At 44.3% G+C, this 15198-nt stretch overlaps 1 protein-coding gene across 50 annotated transcripts in view; it reads right to left on the reverse strand.

Annotated features, from left to right (window-relative positions):
* The window catches only part of ABLIM1 (actin binding LIM protein 1), a 338782-nt gene that overhangs the window by 108214 nt on the left and 215370 nt on the right, over positions 1-15198 (reverse strand). For all 50 annotated transcript variants that reach the window (XM_035269167.3, XM_035269186.3, XM_002756613.6 and 47 more), the window contains 2 exons: positions 4213-4339; positions 1584-1677 (listed from right to left, as the gene is read on the reverse strand). In XM_035269167.3, coding sequence (XP_035125058.3) covers positions 1584-1677; positions 4213-4339 — 221 coding nt within the window. The remainder of the gene's footprint in view (positions 1-1583; positions 1678-4212; positions 4340-15198) is intronic.

The following is a 15198-nucleotide window of genomic DNA, read 5'->3' on the forward strand; positions in this document are numbered from 1 at the left end:
CCCCGCTCTTCATTGCTTTTACCTGTTTAGAAAAGTTTTAAGTTATTAACCAGTCGAGTTTTAGTTTAGATTGTGAGGTCTGGCTCCACCCAATGGAGATCAGACACAGCAGTAAGGACGACCCCAAATTCGTAAGGAATAAATGTCTGCTTTCCTTTCTTTGTTGTACTCTGTGGCAAGATGGCTAGTGAGAGTACCCTTCCTGCAGTCCAGGGAGTAAAAACTGCATTGCCGAAAGATCCTCTGACGCGGTGCTGATTTTTCTTTGTGGCACCGAGTATCCATTTCCAACACTCAGGGTAAGAGGCAACTGCATCTGACCACAGCCACATCCTTCTCTCCCAAATGCAGTCGGCCACCCAGGTCCCAGCACAGAGCCAACGCGAGCCCCTCTGTGCTTCATGGAAAGGGCTTGCGGTGGGCTTTAGGAGGCTATGCTGGACCTTTGCTGTGAAACCCCATGGAAGAGACAGCACGGTCCAGAAACACCATGGTCGGGGGTGGGGGGTGGGGCGGGGCAGGCTCGGATGTGTGTCTGTATCTCTGAAACATGCCCTGCTGGAAAGTTGGAACATGTCTCCATGGATTCAGCAGCCTGCTGCCTGACTAAGCAAGGTGACAAGCTGCAGAACCTGTTGCCATCCCCCTAGTCGTACGGCTTTCTGAGCCACCTCTACTGGGGATCAGCTCTCCACCCTGGCAGGTGGACCATGGATGAGGCAGTCTTACTTTTTCCTTGGACCCGGCTGACACCCCACAGACCTGGGAGAAGTAGGGTAGCGAGTCCTTCTGAACTCTGACCCTAGAATTCTATGTCTTGCCCCAGAAAAACCGGCTCAACCCAGAGGCAGAAGCCTGTGGGGCAACCGTGGACAAAGAAGGAAGAAAGCTCCCTGGCTAGAGGCAGTCACACCTGAACTTGACAGGTTTCAGCTCAACCCTGGCCATGGGGTACGCTGGGTCACACATGGGGTATGCTGGGTCACACAGCCCTGGCCGTGGGGTATGCTGGGTCACACATGGGGTATGCTGGGTCACACATGGGGTATGCTGGGTCACACAGCCCTGGCCATGGGGTATGCTGGTCACACAGGTTTTTGAAGGGTGGGAAGTCAACATCTCTACCTTTCCCCCACCCTTCCTTTCTTAGCTGCCATTCTGAGCCTCTGCTCCCCGAATCTGCATACTCCTGCAGATGCACACATACATATGCACACACACACATACACATATGCACACGCACATGGATGTAAACACACACACATACACGACTTCACTCCCTCCTCACTTCCTCTTTCCTAACCTCTAAAAATAAAAATGGTCTCATATAGCCTTTCCTACGTAATTCCCCCCAGAATCTTTCTCATTCTTTTTTCCTCTGCAAATTCTCCATTGTTGTAATTCCCATGAGCCTTTGAGGAGAGCACAGCACTTTAATTCTCTAAGACAGTCACTTGCGACTACTTTCTTTCCCCACAGGTGAAAAAAAGATGGAGGAGGTGGAAAAGGGGCCCCTGTTGGGTGTTTCTGAGGGCTGCTGAGGAAGGTGGTGGTGGCTGTGAGAGAGCTGGTCTGCCACTTACCTCCAGGACTTTCCCTGTGATAAACTGGTGACACGCCTCACATTTCACCCCAAAGAGTCCCTGGTAGTCCTTTTCACAGTACGGGGCGCCGTCCCTGCAAAGCGAAACATGTTTAGCTCCAGGGGGCTGGAGAAGGCACCAAAACCACATTTCCCCAAGGCCTTTCCACAGAAGGGCAGGACATAGTTCTCCCCGGCCCCATGTTCACATGCCTGGCAATCCAGTCAGATCCAGTCAGACATGATCAAAACCACAAATGAAACAATCCAGAGAGCAGTCTGCGGCTCTGGGGGCCACACAGGAGTAACCGCCATGTTGTGAACGGCCATGTTGCCGTTCCTTGATCATCCTTGCCAATTTTTTACTGTCTCAGAGCTAACTAGCAGAAAGCCTGGCATCATTCTTGCTCCACAGGCCCCCTGGGCATGGAGGAGCACTGAGCCCACTGAGCCCACAAAAAAATAATTCATAAACCAGAGAAAGACTAGTATTAATTAACCTGAAGAAGATACTGGCAAATATAGGCAATATCACACCTAAAGGCAAAACACTGGAGACAATTTCATTAAAACCACAATAAAGGCAAAGCTAGAAAATATCATTAATGCATTTAACAAATATGTTTATTAATATGACACATAAGCTGGGCATGGTAGGTCACGCCTGTAGTCCTAGTACTTTGCTAGGCTGAATTGGGCAGATCAGCTAAGGTCAGGAGTTCAAGACTAGCCTGGCCAACATGAAGAAACCCTCTTTCTCCTAAAAAAAAAATATACAAAAATTAGCTATGTGTGGTAGTGGGTGCCTGTAATCCCAGCTACTCAGGAGGCTACAGCAGAAGAATCACTTGAATCTGGGAGGCGGAGGTTGCAGTGAGCTGAGATCGCACCATTGCACTCCAGCCAGGTGACAGCACAAGACTCCATCTCAAAAAAAAAAAAAAAAGAACACTGAGCCTGTCAGATGTGGGCTCAGCATTCATCCAGCCACAAGGGGCCCACATGCCAGTCTACAGCCTCCAAACAGCCTCCTGACACCATCTCTTCAGCTCTCAGGACGTCTCTAGGGCCCAGGGCCTTCCCCTCCAGCTGAGGCAATCTCCTCTATTCACCTCGGAGCACAGGATATGCCCTGTGTGTGATTGCATGGAAGAGCTACAGAGTGCCACTCTAGACTGCCCAGTTACCTGCCCCGTCCAGCTTACAATGTTCCTTAGAAGCCAGGCACCTTTCTTCTTACTTTGTCCCTCACTGTCACCCAAAGAGCTTCTTGTCCTTTCTTTTTCTGAGACAGAGTCTTGCTCTGTCGTGCCTGAGGTGGAGTGCAGTGGTGCGATCTCAGCTCCCTGAAACCTCTGCCTCTGGATTCAAGTGATTCTCCTGCCTTAGTCTCCCAAGTAGCTGGGATTACAGGTGGCCGCCATCACAGCAGGTTAATTTTTGCATTTTTAGTAGAGACAGGGGTTTCACCGTATTGGCCAGGCTGGTCTTGAACTCTCAACCTCAGTTGATCCACCCATCTCAGCCTCCCAAAGTTCTGGGATTACAGACGTGAGCCACTGTGCCCAGCCTTCTTCCCCTTTCAATGCAGGCATTTCAGCCTTACCTTGGGCCTGGAGAATTAGATTTCTAGGGGATGGGACACAAGCTACCTTTTGTTTGTTTTACTATATTTTTAAACTACATTCATTAATATTTTTGAATAGGTGATTTCATGTGGTTGGGGAAATGAGTGAATGAATGAATAAAGGAATGAATTTATTTATTTTTTGAGACAGGGTCTCACTCAGTTGCCCTGGCTGGAGTCCAGTGGTACGATAACAGTTCACTGCAGCCTCGATCTCCTATGCTCAAGTGATTCTCCCACTTCAGACTCCCAAGTAGCTGGGACTACAGGCATGTGCCACCATGCCTGGCTTGCTTATTGATTTATTTATATCACTAGAGATGAGGTCTCGCTATGTTGCTCAGGCTGGTCTCAAACTCCTGAGCTCAAGCAATCCTCCCACCTTGGCCTCCCGTGTTGAGATTACAGGTGTGAGCCACTGTGCCCAGCAGGAAATTTTGTTTAAGGCATAAAAAGGTATACAGTGGAAAATTTCCCCTCATTGCCAGGCTACCTAAAAAAAAAAAAAAAAACCTCACTTCCTTAAGTGTAGCTATTATCCACTACTATTGAACATGAACCAATTTCCTGGCAGGCTGTCTTATGCACAGTCCTAAAGGGCCCACGGCCTAGGCTTTGTGTGCTTTTGCGGGGCGTCTATAAATGTACGCCAGCCCTGGAAGGTGGACAAAGGCTTACTAGTTCCTCATAGGAGAATGAAGAGCAAAAGGGAAATTATTAAATACTTAAGTGGTTACAACATACAGTGTAACACTGTCAGCTTCATTTGTGGCTACATTAGGCAATGATTAACATTTCATTAGGTTTACAGTAGCCAAATTATAGCCAAAGCAGAAGAATAAAACTCTTTTCAAAAGTTTTATAGCAACAAGTTCATTCTGACGGCAGGATGTGAATAATTTTAGCACCTTTGGCAGTGTGGGGCCCCTGAGACCAGGACCTGCAGAAAAACCACAACACTCGGTGCCCACTGAAAGGAACACGTGCCCGCGCCCAGCCTTACTTGCTGATGTACTCCCCGGTGAGGACCTTCCCACAGCACTTGCATTTAAAGCACCCCAAGTGCCACTGCTTATCCAGCGCCAGCAGTGCCTGCCCATTCTTGATATCTCTTCCGCAGCCAGCACAATCTGAAAAAGAGCAGCCACCAGTGGTTACTACACATTTCCTTTGCTAAATCCAAGCAGGCAACCCAATTCAACCCTACTGTGTGCTCATCAAACACGCAATCAGTATTTACTCAAGCACCATCTCAGGTCAGTTTCTTTCCCTGCACATCTTTCTCGGTGAAGTCTCTCAGGCTGCATCCTCACGTGGCACGGAGGCTTCGTGAACCTCCACGGATCTAAGGGGACAGGTGTCCTTCACCCATTTGCTTTCTTGGGGTTTTTTTTTAATGTACCATCTGAGCCATTGATGGCCCAGAGAATATTTAATTATAGTGTCTTGGTTGTGATTTTAAGAAAGTGCTCATAGGCATTTATTAATTGAGGGCACCGTGAACAACTCAGCACTTTATGCCGATGCCTCGCCTAACACTATATACATGATTACTCCTGGAAGGCTGCCCGTAAATCTCACTTTTGTAAATGGGACTCTCTACTTCCTTATCAACCCAAACCAGCCTTTCAAAGATTTGTGATCATCAATTAAATGGCTCTTAATTACTTAGCTTTCAGTTTTCCTTGGCAGGCTCCTGGGAGAAATTATTTCTTCATGGTAAAGAGTGTGGGCCAGGAATGAGGCATCCCAGTCCTGAACCCCAGCTAACTCCTTGCTGGCTAGTTATGTGGTCAAGGCAAGTTATACTCTTTCAAAGCTTGGGTTTCTTTTTAGGGAAGTGGAGATGTTATCAGCACCTGGTCTCAGGCCTCTGATGAGGATTCAGTGCATTTAATAGATTTAGTGGTAGATGGCACATTGGAAGTGACTAGAAACATTTGCTATTATTAAAATGGCCATAATTAACCTGATTATTGACTGCTTCATTCTGTTAGGGAAGTTGAGTATTTAAAAGAACCCAGAAGACTGTAAATTGGTCTAACCTTTCTGGAAAGCAACTTCAACATCTACAGACATTGTAAATCAATGTACCTGAGAGAAAGCAAGCAAGCACGGCTGTCAGGTTGGCTATGAGGTTCCCAGCTGATCACACAGAACACACACAGAATAAAGCCGTGTCCTGGCAAGGCCACTTTGTGGCCAGGTTTGGACCAAGACAGAGATGAGGCCACTTGGTACACAAAGTGATGTAACAAGCCCCTCTTCTGACCACATCCGTGACTGATGCTGCTTTCCTGATGACGCGTGTAGCCCAACTTCAATGCTTTCACCTCCAGAAAAACTTAAGAGACCTAATCACTGACCTGCTCCTGCTTCTTGACAACACTTCATGTAGAACTGCTTCTGCTCCTTTGAATCCTCGCTAAAACTACCTGGCACAAACCCAAATGCCATGAAGACTCTTCCAAACTGCGCCCAGAGTGGGCTCACGGTTCCTCTGGCTTCCCTCTTGCTGCAGCTAGTTAAATAAACTTGACCTTCTCTCTCCCTTTTTTTTTTTTTTAATGACAGGGGTATTTCTGGTTTTCTTGGTCAGTGGGTGTTCACATAACCTTGAGATCCAGTAATTATTTTATGTCTAAGATTTTATTCTACAAATATATTTGCAAAAGCATGTGTGTGCATGCATATGGTCCCTATAGCGTTTCTCTAATAACAAAAACTGGAAACAGGCTATATGGACATCAGTGAAGGGTCAGTTAAATAAATTATAGTATAATTGATAATGGAATACTATGTGCTGTTCAAAAGAGTGAGGTAGATTTGTGCTGTGGCATGAAAAGATGTTCAAAATAGATCAAGTAAAAAAAGCAGGCCACAGAACAGTGAGCAAAGCATAAGCTCATTCATAAAAAAGTAGTAAAGAAAAGGGTGCGTGTGTCCTAGTCCCAGAATAGAACATTTCTGGGGGAAAACATTAAAAATTCCTAAGAAACTTCCCTCTCTGGAGGAGGACTTTACTTTTTAACTTCACATCCTCTGTGTTGTTTGAATTTTTAAACCAGGATAATGTAAATTATTTGAATATTTATAAAACTTAAAAATGTAAATTCTGAATATTGCAAATTAGAATTTCTTAATGTATAGCCTATTATCTAACACATATATGAGTGTGTATTAAATGGTCATACACATATGAGTGTATATTAGATGGTCACAAAAGGTTAAGCATTTTTTAAAAGCTGGGGCTTATATGAATTCCAACATCTAGCCAAAATTTTTATAAAAGGTCTGGTAGTTTACTATAAACATAAAAATGGCAGGCCATGATATGTATTTAAAAGTATAAATTTTAAAGGTTAGGAGCTCCGTATGGATGTAAGAAAATTGACAGTTTTTTTTTTTTTTTAAAGACTGTTTTTAGAGCAGGTGTAGGTTCACAGCAAAATTGAGCAGAAGGTAAAGAGATTTCCGATACAATCCCAGTCCCAACCTGTGCGCAGCCTCCCCCAGTAGCAACCTCTGGGAACAGTTGTTACCGCTGATGAACCAGCACTGACATATCATGATAACCCAGAGTCCACAGTTTACATTAGGGTTCAATTTGATGTCGGACATTGAGTTTGGACAAAGATCCTGCAATTAAGCATCATACAGAGGAGTGTCACTGCCTCAAAAACCACTCCCATTCACCTCTCCCTCCTCCTAATCCCTGGAAACCACTAATCTTTTCACTGTTTACATAGTTTTGCCTTTTCCAGGATGAAATAAGCAGGTTTTGTTTTGTTTTATTCTTTAGGGGGTGTGTGTGTGTGTGTGTGTGTGTGTGTGTGTTGAGACAGAGTCTTGCTCTGTTGCCCAGGCTGGAGTGCAGTGGCATGATCTCAGCTCACTGCAACCTCCGCCTCCTGGGTTCAAGCAATTCTCCTGCCTCGGCCTCCTGAATAACTGGGATTACAGGCACGTGCCACCACACCACCTAACTTTTGCATTTTTAGTAGAGATAGGATTTCACCATGTTGGTCAGGCTGGTCTCAAACTCCTGACCTCATGATCCGCCCACCTCAGGATCCCAAAGTGCTGAGATTAGGCGTGAGCCACCATGCCCAGATGAAATGGACAGTTTTTTAAAAATCAAAGGCGAATTGAAAATTTTCTTTATTCTTCTAATTACATAATTCCCACTAGGTGGCAGCAAAGATTTAAATAATAAGGAAGATGCTGTTTAATATAATTTTTTAGGAAGAAAACCAACTTTGAGAGATGGCTTTTCAGTTCTACAAATGACAATGGATGGCCTCAGGGAGGTTGACAGAGTTGTTGGCAGTCTCCCTGCTGCACCAATAGTGAGGTCTAGGGAGGTGAATGGTGTGGGGAAGGTAGGAGCAGCAGGGGCTTTGGTGCCAGGAAGACGGCCAAGTTACTCTCTCTGAACCCTCATTTATTCATCTGTAAAATGCTGACAGCAGCCATTGCCTAGGCTGCTATATGTGAGAAAAGAAGTCGTGCACTGTAAAATGTTTTGCATAATACAACACTTGCTACACGTGAGCCACTCAATAGGCTCCATTTTTCCTTGGTTAGGGGGAGAGTTAGATCTTGGGCTTTTTACAAGCACCTCAGTGCTCAGACATCCCACAGCTATGAAAGAAGCCAAGACACAACTTGAACATAATAAGGATCACTGTTAGGGGATAGAAAGTCTTGAGGGCTTGGCCTGCAGCCAATCAGAGGCTGAAGTGGAGATATACCAGAAACAAATGAAGGACTGGCTCATGGCCAATCAGAGGCTGAAGTGGAACCTCGACCTGCAACCAATCAGAGGCTGAAGTGAAGGATTGGCCCATGACTAATTAGAGACAGAAGTTTTCCTTGGGTTTAATTTTAAGAAGTCAGCTGCAGTTTCCCTTAGGCTCCCAGTCTCTAGATCCTATTTTTCTGCCTCACCACTATGATCATTATGCACTGGGGGCTTTCTAGAATCAGGTACCATGTGAAGGCTTTGTAAACATGGTACCATTTAGTCTCCACAATCGTTCGTCAGAGTGCCTTGCAGACTGGAAGCCCTCTGACTTCATGGGTGGTGTCTATGCCGCTCAGATCCTCCGTGCCCTGCAGGTGCCTCATGGGAAACAGCCACTGTACATGTTTTACAGAAAAATATTCACTGAATGCTTAAAGCCAACCAGCTGGTAAGGTTGGGCTGGAAGTAAAGGCTAGGGTTAAGCCTCCTTTCTGCCAAACCTTATGATACAAATCGAGCAATTCAACAAAGAGCACCTCCTAGATAAGGGAATACCAGCCCATGTCAGAATCCTGACCTGAAGTATCCTGGTGTATTTCACAGAGACTACCCACTCCTGTCTGGACAAAGCCATGGGCTTCACTCGAGCCTGACATTGTGCTGGAGAGAGTGGAAAAGATGCGGAGACAAAAGATTGGTGCTGGATTGCTCCCTCCTTTCACGCTCATTCCAACTAAGCTCGTTCATAAAGAACAAAATGTCCTACTCTCTATCTTCATGTTTTTCAGCTGTTGAGAAAATTGTTTCCACATCACTGAAGCAGCTGCCGACAAATATAGAAAGCTGGTGATTGGCACTGAAATTATTGCCAATGTCAGAAATAGGTGAATATGGAGCAGCATCGAGGAAATAAAACCCACGTGCTACTCACCAGTGTCCTACCCAGGAAAAACAATGACCTAATGTGGAAAAAAGAAACAGCAAATGCCTGATCTTAAACACTTGACCCTGAGGCCTTCACTCTTGGCATCAAAAGCCAGAAAAAAGGGATTTGGCTACTCATGTCCAGGTTAAATTTTTTTTTTTTTTTTTGAGACAGAGTCTTGCTCTGTTGCCAGATGCCAGGCTGCAACCTCCACCTCCCGGGTTCAAGCAATTCTCCTGCCTCAGACTCCCAAGTAGCTGGGACCACAGGCATGTGCCATCATGCCCAGCTAATTTTTGTATATTTTTTAGTAAAGACAGGGTTTCACCATGGTCTCGATCTCTTGACCTCGTGATCTGCCTGCCTCAGTCTCCCAAAGTGCTGGGATTACAGGCATGAGCCACCGTGCCCAGCCTCCAGGTTAAATTAACATCTATGTACACACCTGCTTCCAAATTGGTATCATTTTGTTCAAACGCAATTAATCCTTAACAATAGGGATCTTGTCTCTCTTAATATATTTAGTTATTTTTATTTATTTATTTGTGTAAGATTTTAGCACAGGGCTATGGACACCTGGGCTGCAAAAGTATTTAAGTTGAAGAAAGGGACATATGGCTTTCAGGACAAAGATGGGTGCTCCCAAGCTAAGAGAGAAGTCATCTCCTGGGCAGCACTGAAGCTCCTCTCAGCCAGGAAACCTATGTTCTTCTTGAGAACTATTTCTGCCTTCCTGGAATTTCCCATTTGAGATGAATAAGGGCCCCAAAGATGTCTTATTCTGTGAAGATGCCTCTCTGGAAAAGAAGGCTGAGGACATGGAACTAGCTATAAAAAAAGAGAACCATGTGGTAGCTAAATTCCCAGCCGCCCCTACCTTCCCAGGCCTGCATGCTTCAAATGTGCAGAGTCATTTATAAAGGTAGTAACTGCCATTCAGAGCAACTACCTGGCCAGGATCAAAGCTTCCAGAATACAGTATGGGAGTCTTCCTAGTATCTTGGAACTTTTGGCTAAAACCTCAGAGCTGAGAATGATGGGAGTATTCCATCTTCCAAAGAAGGGTGCTAGGAAGATCCTTCTAGGACTTACCAGAAGATGGTGGAATCTACCTGATGACTATCAACCCTGTGGCCCACCTAACTCTGAAATCAGACATTGGAAAACAGAGAGCTGAGGTCAGCAGGGAGCTCTCCACACAGCAAGAGAGTGGTATTCCCCTCTGCTCTGCTGCAAGGATTAGAGGATCCTGTTAGAAGGAGGGACAGCCTCCCACTCTCTACCTAGATGTTTACTGAGTGGAAAAGCTCAGGCCCTAGCACTGCCGTGGCATCCAAGAGAAGCATTTGATGTATCCTGGAGCTTGAAAGCATTCGTGGACATAAAGTCTGGAGCCTACTTAACAGGGAAGGCAGGAAACTGGCAGCAGCCACTCTTGATGGCAGGTGAAGGAGAAGACAGAAGTGATGTGGTGTGAACTTCCACTGTTCAGCTCGCTGGAGGTGTGTGAATGTCCCATGGATGGTACCCACACCCAAGCATCTTGATGAGCCCACGTGCGAAAGGTGCCCGCTGAGTAGGGAGGAGGGGGGACTTCATTAGTAACAAGCTATGAGGAGACCATGAGGAAGCAGGGCCTGATTCTGGGAAAGGGGGAAGGGCAGGTTGCAAGAGATTAACCAGGAATTGCACTTCTGTCCAAGCTCAAAATCTACCCCTCATCCCACTATAAATCTCCAGCCAGCGTTAGAAAGAAGCACGATAATGCAGTTTAACACCTTGTCCCCTCAACTTCTAATCCCCTACCCTCCTTTCCAAGACCCCAGAGGATCCCTAAAGGATAGAAAGGAGATAAGAAAGACCAGCCTCATTGTAGGTTTCCAACTGGGGATGGGCCTGACCTAGGAAAGGGTGAAGCTCCGAAATGGATGTGGGAAGAGAATTTTTAACTGGACTGAACTTTGAAGAGCTGAAAGTCACAAGAAAGATACACGATCTAAGTTATCATCAGATTGGGCAGTGGCTCACACCTTAAATCTTAACACCTTGAGAAGCCAAGGAAGAAGGATCATTGCTTGAGGCCAGGAGTTCAGGACCAGTCTAGGCAACATAATGAGACCCCATCTCTACAAAAAAATAAAATAGCCAGGTGCGGCAGTGCTAGGACTGCAAGTCCTAGCTACTTTGGAGGCTGAGGTGGGAGGATTGCTTGAGTCCAGGAGCTCAAGACTGCAGTGAGCTATAATCACAGCATTGCACTCCAGCCTGGGTGACAGAGTGAGACCCTGCCTCTAAAAGATTTCATTCAGGGGCCGGGTGCGGTGGCTCACGCCTATAATCCCAGCACTTTGGGAGGCCGAGGTGGGTGGATCACGAGGTCAAGAGATGGAGACCATCCTGGTCTACAAGGTGAAACCCCGTCTCTACTAAAAATACAAAAATTAGCTTGGCATGGTGGTGCGCGCCTGTAGTCCCAGCTACTCAGGAGGCTGAGGCAGGAGAATTGCCTGAACCCAGGAGGCGGAGGTTGAAGTGAGTCGAGATCGCACCATTGCACTCCAGTCTGGGTAACAAGAGTGAAACTCCGTCTCAAAAAAAAAAAAAAAAAAAAGATTTCATTCAGGCGGAAAAGGGAGCTCTGATACAGGATAATAAAAGTAGCAATAGGAAAAAATAAGTCTTCATTGTTTTGTTCTCCGTGTGTCTTGGCCTATTCTAGATACTAACTGGGTAACTCACAGCAGTTAAAGATTTTGAGCTGAAGAGCACTGGAGTCAAATTCCCGCTCTGACACTGAATGGAGGGACCCTGGGCAAACTGGGCAACTGCTGGGCTTCAGTTTTTTCAACTGTAAAATGGGTAGGTTAGCAATACCTGCTTTCCCAGGCTATGTAATATATGTAATTACCTAGCCGAATTTCAGGCACACACATGTAAACACTCGATGTCTCTACTGTCCGGATACCTGCAATAAGCTAAGATAGCTTCTATTTCTGCTTCCCTTTAAAAAAATTTTAAATGGCCCATTGTCAGCTTCTGGGGAAGGCATTTTAGATTCTCATTAGTTTCGTAACCATCATAATGAAAGTAACATCATGTGTTCTGAATTTTGCATGTCTGTTATCTCAGTTTACCCTAGGGCTCCCACTAACCTGGTAGGATAAAGATTTTGGGTCTGCATTTTACAGACTACAGAACATCCGAGAGCCAGAGGGACTTTACCGACCATCACATGCAAATGCGTGATTATACACATGGGAAACTAAGGCTTTGCCTGCCCAGTTAAACACAGAGCACAAATCTTTTCTCAAATGCACATGAACCCAAGCTTTGACGCTTACAGGACTGCTCTGACTTTAAACCTCCCATCATGGGTTTGTTTCTTTGGTTACTGCCTCCTTCATTGTAAACAGGCAAAAACAGCCACTACAGAACAAGAGCAGGGTGTTCCTTCAAAGGTGAAGACTATATAGAGAACTGATGTGAACTGAATGTAAATCATTACATAAAAAAGACTGGGGAGAAACTTTATGCATCTAATCGATGCTTACTGAGACACTGAGATAACAGAGACTTATAAAATGTCCACAGGGATTTTAAGACACTTTAGAGCATGCCCTTTACTATACAATTTTTAAAATAAAGTATTTAAGAAATTGATTTTCAGTACTGAAACTGTTGCCCAGATATGTTCAAGAAAATTCAAGCTTTCCTTGGGATCCTTTTTTACAAGATTCAAAAAAAGGAAGAAAGAAAAGAAAAGAAAAGAAAGAAAGAAAGAAACAGTATTTGTCATAAACAAAGTTACAAATTAAATTTATGGCTATACACGTGGATGAAAAATAAATAGAAACAAAATCATTTCAGATTTAGGTTGTTATTAATAGAGAATGGAATAAGACTTTGGAGACCTTATAAAATATCCTTTTAATAGACTGTTAACTAGAGTACTTTATCTCTGGCCAGGACTCAAGGTACAAGAAAAAAAAAAATAACAAATTTAAGTTCTAGGGTTTGGGTAAGTTAAGGTCCTGAATTTAATGTCATCTCATCTTGCCACTCAGTTGTTCCCTGAGAACACGGATTTCCTGATCTTGTATAATAAAATGGTGGGGGTAGAGAATACTCATTTTATCCAAAAGAGAGAGAAGGAAGGGGCACAGGAGACGGGTGACCTGAACGTGGATCAGATTCTGCTAACAAGCTGCCTTCAACACACGCCTTCAGCATGTTAGGTCAGCCCCTGACATGTGGATTCCATCATGGGAATAACTATTTAGAGATTCGTGGTGACTGCTCACTTTATACAGGACAGATAGTTCCGATCTGCAAGGGTTTCCATCGCTCCGTAAGTTGTCAGCTGACACCTGTTCTTCATGCTTGAACTGACCATATGCAACTGTGTTACTAGCCTAGCCTTCGTAGGCCCATTAGTTTGCAACACGTGGATTAAAAAACCCAGAGTTTTCTTAAGTTATTTTTTTGTAAGAGTTGGGCAACAGGTTTGACTTTAACATCTTTAAGGCAGAAATGATTTAGGCACTTGAAAACCTCTACTTGACCAAAAAGGCCCCATCATCAGTAGTGATAAGAATACTGGTCTAGCGAGTGGACATTGTTGAATGCTGACCTTCATCTTCATCCAGGCTTTTGCCAGGTCCAAAATCAGACACCTAGGAGTTGACAAATATTGACTGGCCACCGTCCATGTTTTTTATTTAAAGCAAGTCACTGAAATGAGTCCACAATTTTCTTTTGTAGCATGTCATGGCAAACACCATGGCTATGAGGTCAACATAAGAAAGGAGAGAGTAAAAAATAGAATGTGAAACCACAAATTTGTTAGGTTAAGCACTTTTCAAGGATTATTTTTAAAAACTACTTTTAGCTTCTGAAATTCTATGCTGCCAGAAAAGCAATACAAGGTTGGAAGACACATACTGGGTGGGGGAGTCAGAACATTCATGTGGGTGCAATGTCTTCCCACTCTGTGGAAAGGGGGGTCTCAATCCTATACATATTTTACATCTCAGATCTATGAAAAATGACTCAATGATTTTGAGAGGTTTATGTGGCACCTGAGTATGTAACCTTGAACTAGACCTTGCATAATCACCCGTGGCCCTGTAGGTCAGTTGCTCACTTTGCTATCTTAATGGTCATGCTGGACACAGTGAAAGCCAGGGCAAGCCTCTGAAGTGCTATTTTAAGTGAAGGTTGTTGTTGTCTTTGGAAAACAATTACTGCACAACAAACAAGTTTCAGCAACAGAGTGGACCATAATAGCAAGAGAGGTCAGCCTTCATCAGGAAAGCAGAAGGTGGGCCAGGCAGCAGCCATTTTCTAAGTCCTCCACAACCGAGTATTTGGCAATAAATCCTCTCTTTCCTTTGTGTTAAGTATACGTCATATATACTTAGAGTTTTACTTACTTTGGCCATAGTTTTCGTAAATAGAGGCCATTGCACGTTTTGAATTTCTAATTCTTATTTCTAAACCAGTCCCACAGAATGTTAGGAGTGCTATGGACTTGAAACTGACCCAATAGTTCCATAGGGAGTTTTTTTTTTTTTTTTTTTGAATAAACATAGAAATTGGCACTTCTGATCTTAAAGCTGGAGAGTTAGAAAAGTTCTTAGCAAACTCACCTTAAAATGTACCAAAACCCAAAATAATTATTTTATCTGAGTTCCTTTCTCAGAAAAGGACCCTTAGGATTCTCAAAAAAAAAAAAAAAAAAAATTTTGAAGAACTGAAACTCACTAGATCACCCATCCAGACAATGAGATGCCAGACCCCTCATTCATCATGCTTCCTTACCCCTCCTTAGTTCCTGTTTTATTACACATTCTTACACTTCTTCTGTGCTATATAAACATCTAATTTTAGACAGTCAGAGAGATGGATTTCAGACTGATCTCCCATCTCCTTCACTGAAGCACCCGATTAAAACCTTCTTCCGTGACAATAATGTTGTCTCAGTCATTGACTCTCTGCAGCAAGGAGCAGGGCCTAGACTGTTCCCCTACCCCCCATATCCATAGCCAGGAAGTGAACAGGAAACTAAAAGGAGTCAGGTTGTTTTCCCTTCCTTGGATTAACTGAGTAACAATTTATTATTATTCCTGCTTAACAATTTATTAAGCAGGAATCCCATGGCTAATGCTGCTATGTATGATGGTGAGCACCAAAGAAACAGAAGATAGTCTGCTGTGGACTTAATACCAACTCAGACCCCATTCCCAGAAGCATTAGAATTAAGAGTCCAAGAACCGCCACTAGTGACATTTGGAGGATGACTCTGAATGGCCCCTATA

The sequence above is a fragment of the Callithrix jacchus genome, chromosome 12 (genome assembly GCF_049354715.1).
Source record: "Callithrix jacchus isolate 240 chromosome 12, calJac240_pri, whole genome shotgun sequence".
Classification (NCBI taxonomy): domain Eukaryota; kingdom Metazoa; phylum Chordata; class Mammalia; order Primates; family Cebidae; genus Callithrix; species Callithrix jacchus.